We start from the raw sequence: 7,389 nt of genomic DNA, 5'->3' as shown, positions 1-7,389 counted from the left end.
AATTTGATGACAGTATCTTTCACATTAGGCTTAAATGCTGACATTTCACAACCTTACATTTGGTAACCCTTATGATAGTTTATTTATAAGTCCTCCATAAACCTTTGCTCTTTGAATTGTGTTATCGCTGTGGACATGGAGTGAGTAGCATCTTTCATCAGAAGCGAGGACATTTCTGAACATTTGTGGTACCTTGTTGCAATGCTTGGCTTGCAGTGCGAAATAGAGTAGTTCGATAAGAAATCTGACCCAAACTGCAAACGCATAAAAAGACCAACCACTAACCAAACCGGGACATTATGCGTCTTGCAATCATTAATCAAACGCCGAGCAAAGTGCATTTCAGCTGAATCACAACTCACTCGCACGGCTAATGATTTTGGAAACTGAGGGGGAAACGAAACTTGAAGTGCTGGACAATTAAACCGAAACTTTAGCCAATGTGAAACTTGATGCAATGTCGTACGGAGATAATGTTACGTTTTGTCATGTCGGAAACTGGGACCTACAAATTATGCCGAGTTAGGAACCTCGTAAATGTCCGACTTGCTAACTAGTTGTACTTATATACATGCTACGTTCAAAGAATTAGCAAGTCAAACATTTCAGAGTTTACTAGATCCGACTAGCATTTGAACGTGGCATTAAAATTAACGATTTGTGTTGAGCTTCCTATTGTTTGATTCGGATACTTCCCAAATGGAAAACTTGGGACTCGACTCTTCCGCCTATGTTGGTCGGACATCACCGGGTTTCCGACAGGACTTGAACGCGGCATAAGTACGACATGGTGCGCCTGCAGCTGTCACGTTCTGTTCGATGCCGTCACATACATTAAGCAAATACAGAGGATCAACTCATTTGCATGGAACTTTAGGATATGACAGCCTTTTCTCATGTAGGCATGTAGGACTGCATATGAATAAGGTTGTGATCTTATATTCAACATTGTAACTTTCGTTTTCCATATTTGCAAATAGAAACTGTTTTGACCAAACGTCATGAGACGCGTCACTTAGGCTATTGCGGTAAAAAGGATTCAAGCTAATCCTACATCAGAAGTTTCAACAGGACAGATAGGTGAAGACTATCAATGTCGTTCTCTACTCAAGTCGTGTTTGCGAAGATGTCCCTGCAGCTTTGCATAAGTAACATCCAGCACATCTTTGCAACTGTCCTGGCATGGATAGGTGTGCGCGGTCCGCAGGTGCGGTTGACATCTACAGGAAAAGTCAATCCAGTCAAGGCGTTGAAAAAGAATATATCTAAACCAGCGACAACTCCAAGCAGTGTCAATTATCATTTTACTCGACAGTGCAATTATAAGTGCGGTTTTTGTTTCCACACGGCAAAAACGTCTTTTGTCCTGCCCATTGAGGAAGCAAAGAAAGGTTTACAGCTTTTGAAGCAATCAGGTAAATTTGCCAAAATTAGCCTATGTATTTATGATATTGCAAAATCCCTATATATATTCACATGACATGTTATTACATTATTATTACAGCCTATTTCTATCTAATACTTTTTTTATTCAGTGTTTAGAATTCTGAATTTCATTTTTTTTCTTTCAGGACTGGAAAAGATTAACTTCTCTGGTGGAGAGCCTTTCTTACAGGACAGAGGTGATTTCTTGGGTAAATTAGTCCAGTACTGCAAACAAGACCTCCATCTCCCAAGTGTCAGTATTGTCAGCAATGGCAGCCTGATCAGAGAGAAGTGGTTCCAGAAATATGGTAAGATGGTTTTCATTTGAAATAAAATAATAGTACCAACATTACGCTACTGCTCGTAAGTTTGTAAGTCGCTCTGGATAAGAGCGTCTGCTAAATGACGTAAATGTAAATGTTATTATATCGAACAGCCACCATAAATAAACACGCAGTCTTGAGTCACAGAGTTTCTAACCCAGAGGCGCAACATCGCAAGACTTCCGGGAACGCTTGCGAAACAGACCAAACAGACCAGGCCGGGTTTTATCTCATTGACTTATCTCATAAGTCAATGAGATAAATTAACAATTCTAAAGGCACAACCTAGATTCGAGCCAATGTGTTCTTAAGTAGTTGAACATGTTATTACTCCAGCCTTGTGAAAGTTTCAAACTGAAACGTTTTCATTTTCTTCAAAAACAACTTTATATCGAAGTATTGCCGAAACGCACATGCGCAGTTTGGCGCGTGACGATCGTTAGACCCGATGACGTGTTTCACTAAGAGCCTTGCTAGCCGACATTGCCATGACGTGACCTACAAGTGTGATCGGGGATTTCTATTTGAGAAGCAGTTTTAGCCAATCTTCATACTTCACTGTCTTTGCTTGAATCTTCATTATTCTCATGCGAAGTCTGGTAAAGAAGTAATTTTTATTCACACTAGATGTCAGCACCGGGCTAGTTTTGATATGAGGTCACAAACTCAGAGAAACATTTCACTCTTTGACATTTTTCCCAGTTGAGTTATAAAATGTAGGACACATTTTCAAATGCATGATTTGATCATCACAGTGTCATTAAAAACTACTTGTTGATTTTTATCTCAATAAATCTTAACTATCACATGTTCTAGGCTATGTCATAAATTGTATGTCTGGATGTTAATACATTTTGAATACATGGGTGTTTCAAAATACAATTCTTTGAGATTATGTCCATTTTAAAATCAGAACTCTCCTTGTCCTCACAGGCCAATACCTGGACATTCTGGCCATTTCCTGTGACAGCTTTGATGAGGACACCAACCAGACTATAGGCAGAGCCCAGGGCAGGAAGAGCCACCTTGACAACCTCTTCAAAGTCCGGGAGTGGTGCCGGGACTACAAAGTGGCATTCAAAATCAACTCTGTGATCAACACATTTAATGTGAATGAAGACATGAGAGAAAACATTTCTGAACTCAACCCTGTACGCTGGAAGGTAAGGGTGTTCCAATGCATTTACATTACTCACCAGTAATGCTGTATCTGTGTTGTGAATAGTGGTTTCTTCCCCTACCATAGATGTAAGAAATTAGTTGTATGGCCTTTTAGTTGTATGGCCTTGACTTTGTGCGTGTGTGTGTGTGTGTGTGTGTTTACTGTGTGTAGGTGTTCCAGTGTCTACTGATCGATGGGGAGAATGCTGGGGAGAACAGTCTGAGGGAGGCAGAGAGGTTTGTCATCAGCGATCAGCAGTTTCAGGACTTCCTGGATAGACACAGCACCATCAGCTGCCTGGTACCTGAATCCAATCAAAAGGTATGGGACTGGACAAAAGACAACACACACATTTTTTTGTCAGTTATTGATATTATGATGATTCAACAACTACTACTCCTTGTAGTTTCAGAATGCTATTAATGTGTGGAGTAGGCCTAATGTAATCGATTAACTCAATTAATCACATACAGAGCATTCGGAAAGTATTCAGACCCCTTCCCTTTTTCCACATTTTGTTAGGTTACAGCCTCATTCTAAAATTGATTCAATAATGTTTTCCCCTCACCTACACACAATAACCAATAATGACAAAACGAAAACAGGTTTTTAGAAAATAAATACCTTATTTACATAAGTATTCCGACCCTTTGCTATGAGACTCGAAATTTAGTTCAGGTGCATCCTGTTTCCATTGATCATCCTTGAGATGTTTCTTCAACTTGATTGGAGTCCATCTGTTGTACATTTAATTGATTGAACATGATTTGGAAAGGCACACACCTGTCTATATAATGTCCCACGGTTGACAGTGCATGTCAGAGCAAAAACCAAGCCATGAGGTCAAAGGAACTGTCCTAGAGCTCAGATACTGGATTGTGTGGAGGTATAGATCTGGGGAAGGGTACCAAAAAATGTCTGCAGCATTTAAGGTCCCTAAAAATTCAGTGGCCTCCATCATTCTTGAATGGAAGAAGTTGGAACCACCAAGACTCTTCCTAGAGCTGGCCGCCCGGCCAAACTGAGCAATTGGGGTAGAAGGGCCTTGGTCAGAGAGGTGACCAAGAACTCAATGGTCTCTCTGACAGAGCTCCAGAGTTCCTCTGTAGAGATGGGAGAACCTTCCAGAAGGACAATCATCTCTGCAGCACTCCACCAATCAGGTCTTTATGGTAGAGTGGCCGGACAGAAGACACTCCTCAGTAAAAGGTACATGACAGCCTACTTGGAGTTTGCCAAAAGGCACCTAAAGACTCTCAGACCATGAGAAACAAGATTCTCTGGTCTGATTAAACCAAGATTGAACTCTTTGGCCGGAATGCCAGGTGTCACGTCTGGAGGAAACCTGGCACCATCCCAACGATGAAGCATGGTGGTGGCAGCATCATGCTGTGGGGATATTTTTAGCATCAAGGACTGGGGGACTAGTCAGGGTTGAGGGAAAGATGAACAGAGTAAAGTACAGAGAGATCCTTGATGAAAACATGCTCCAGAGCGCTCAGGACCTCAGACTGGGGCGAAGGGTCATCTTCCAACAGGACAACGACCCTAAGCACACAGCCAAGACAATGCAGGAGTGGCTTCGAGACAAGTCTCTGAGCCATGACTTAAACCCAATCAAACATCTCTGGAGAGACCTGAAAATAGCTGTGACCCTCCCCATCCAACCTGACAGAGCTTGAAAGGATCTGCTGAGAGGAATGGGAGAAACTCCCCAAACACAGGTGTGCCAAGCTTGTAGCGTAAGACACAAGAAGACTCGAGGCAATAATCGCTGCCAAAGCTGCTTCAACAAAGTCCTGAGTAAAGGGTCTGAATACTTATATACTGCTCAAAAAAATAAAGGGAACACTAAAATAACACATCCTAGATCTTAATGAATTAAATAATCTTATTAAATACTTTTTCCTTTACATAGTTGAATGTGCTGACAACAAAATCACACAAAAATAATCAATGGAAATCCAATTTATCAACCCATGGAGGTCTGGATTTGGAGTCACACTCAAAATTAAAGTGGAAAACCACACTACAGGCTGATCCAACTTTGACGTAATGTCCTTAAAACAAGTCAAAATGAGGCTCAGTAGTGTGTGTGGCCTCCACGTGCCTGTATGACCTCCCTACAACGCCTGCACATGCTCCTGATGAGGTGGCGGATGGTCTCCTGAGGGATCTCCTCCCAGACCTGGACTAAAGCATCCGCCAACTCCTGGACAGTCTGTGGTGCAATGTGGCGTTGGTGGATGGAGCGAGACATGATGTCCCAGATGTGCTCAATTGGATTCAGGTCTGGGGAACGGGCGGGCCAGTCCATAGCATCAATGCCTTCCTCTTGCAGGAACTGCTGACACACTCCAGCCACATGAGGTCTAACATTGTCTTGCATTAGGAGGAACCCAGGGCCAACCGCACCAGCATATGGTCTCACAAGGGGTCTGAGGATCTTGTCTCGGTACCTAATGGCAGTCAGGCTACCTCTGGCGAGCACATGGAGGGCTGTGCGGCCCCCCAAAGAAATGCCACCCCACACCATGACTGACCCACCGTCAAACCGGTCATGCTAGAGGATGTTGCAGGCAGCAGAACGTTCTCCACGGCGTCTCCAGACTCTGTCACGTCTGTCACATGTGCTCAGTGTGAACCTGCTTCATCTGTGAAGAGCACAGGGCTCCAGTGGCAAATTTGCCAATCTTGGTGTTCTTTGGCAAATGCCAAACGTCCTGCACGGTGTTGGGCTGTAAGCACAACCCTTATCTGTGGACATCGGGCCCTCATACCACCCTCATGGAGTCTGTTTCTGACCATTTGAGCAGACGCATGCACATTTGTGGCCTGCTGGAGGTCATTTTGCAGGGCTCTGGCAGTTCTCCTCCTGCTCCTCCTTGCACAAAGGCGGAGGTAGCGGTCCTGCTGCTGGGTTGTTGCCCTCCTACGGCCTCCTCCACGTCTCCTGATGTACTGGCCTGTCTCCTGGTAGCGCCTCCATGCTCTGGACACTACGCTGACAGACACAGCAAACCTTCTTGCCACAGCTCGCATTGATGTGCCATCCTGGATGAGCTGCACTACCTGAGCCACTTGTGTGGGTTGTAGACTCCGTCTCATGCTACCACTAGAGTGAAAGCACCGCCAGCATTCAAAAGTGACCAAAACATCAGCCAGGAAGCATAACAACTGAGAAGTGGTCTGTGGTCACCACCTGCCGAACCACTCCTTTATTGGGGGTGTCTTGCTAATTGCCTATAATTTCCACCTGTTGTCTATTCCATTTGCACAACAGCATGTGAAATTTATTGTCAATCAGTGTTGCTTCCTTAGTGGACAGTTTGATTTCACAGAAGTGTAATTGACTTGGAGTTACATTGTGTTATTTAAGTGTTCCCTTTATTTTTTTGAGCAGTGTATAAATGTGTTATTTTATTTTATAATATTTGCTAAATAATCCAAAAACCTGTTTTTGCTTCGTCATTACGGGGTATTGTGTGTAGATTGATGAGGATTGATTTAATCCATTTTAGAATAAGGCTGTAACGTAACAAAATGTGGAAAAAGTCAAGGGGTCTGAATACTTTCCGAATGTACTGTCTATCAGACCTATCAGACGCAATATTGTCCACAACAACAAAAAATGATAGTCTGTGATAATATTGTACATAATACAGAATTAACATGTTTCCTTGTTGTCTTATCTTGTCAGATGAGAGATTCCTACCTCATCCTGGATGAATATGTAAGTCCTTTTCATCAATCTGTTCTTTTACGTGATACACACTCTACAAGTCTTAACAAGCCCTTTAAAGTAGACAGTCCTCATCCATCAGTCCTCATCCATCAGTCCTCATCCATCAGAACTATTGAACAGCCATCTAAATGCTCTCATCGATTGAGATCTAAAGACATGCACCTTCCCATATTAAGTCCCAGAGTAGTCTATGGCTTCAATCTTTAATCAGTGGATTTACAGGCTTTGAGATGGGTGAAAGGAGATGTGGATTTGCAGATATTTATTTTAGGATTAGACATGAGCTTTCATAGTAGTGAATTACTTTGATAATGAACCACCGTGTTAAGATTCTCTTTTCTGACCCATTGGTAACACTTCATAATAAGTTTCATTAATAAGCCTTTATATATGCTTATACATTCTTTATAAATTATTATACATTTTCTAAACGCTTTTTTTTAGATGCGTTTCCTGGATTGCAGAGAGGGGAGGAAGGATCCATCCAAGTCCATCCTTGATGTTGGCGTGGAGGAGGCCATTCAGTTCAGTGGCTTTGACGAGAAGATGTTCCTAAAGAGAGGAGGGAAATATGTGTGGAGCAAAGCTGACATGCGGCTAGAGTGGTGATCCACACATTGTAATCAATTCCACTTTTTGTTTGTACTTGTGTGTGTTTTTTTATTTGTATAGACAGTTGTATTTAATGGATAACATAAATAAAACAAATAAAATAATAACAGTAGGCTACACCA

The 7,389-nt window shown here is 42.4% G+C and overlaps 1 protein-coding gene across 1 annotated transcript; it reads left to right on the top strand.

Annotated features, from left to right (window-relative positions):
• The first annotated feature begins 361 nt into the window (after positions 1–361).
• On the top strand, positions 362–7,389 carry LOC115172835 (radical S-adenosyl methionine domain-containing protein 2). Its single transcript, XM_029730630.1, has 6 exons — positions 362–1,415; positions 1,572–1,733; positions 2,682–2,911; positions 3,082–3,231; positions 6,611–6,643; positions 7,100–7,389. Exons 1-6 carry the CDS (start codon positions 1,094–1,096, stop codon positions 7,262–7,264), a joined length of 1,062 nt encoding a protein of 353 aa, XP_029586490.1. The 5' UTR covers positions 362–1,093; the 3' UTR covers positions 7,265–7,389.

Source organism: Salmo trutta, chromosome 33, assembly GCF_901001165.1.
Source record: "Salmo trutta chromosome 33, fSalTru1.1, whole genome shotgun sequence".
NCBI lineage: Eukaryota > Metazoa > Chordata > Actinopteri > Salmoniformes > Salmonidae > Salmo > Salmo trutta.
The sequence above is the reverse complement of the archived record's forward strand: the minus strand, read 5'-3'. Positions and strand labels throughout refer to the sequence as shown.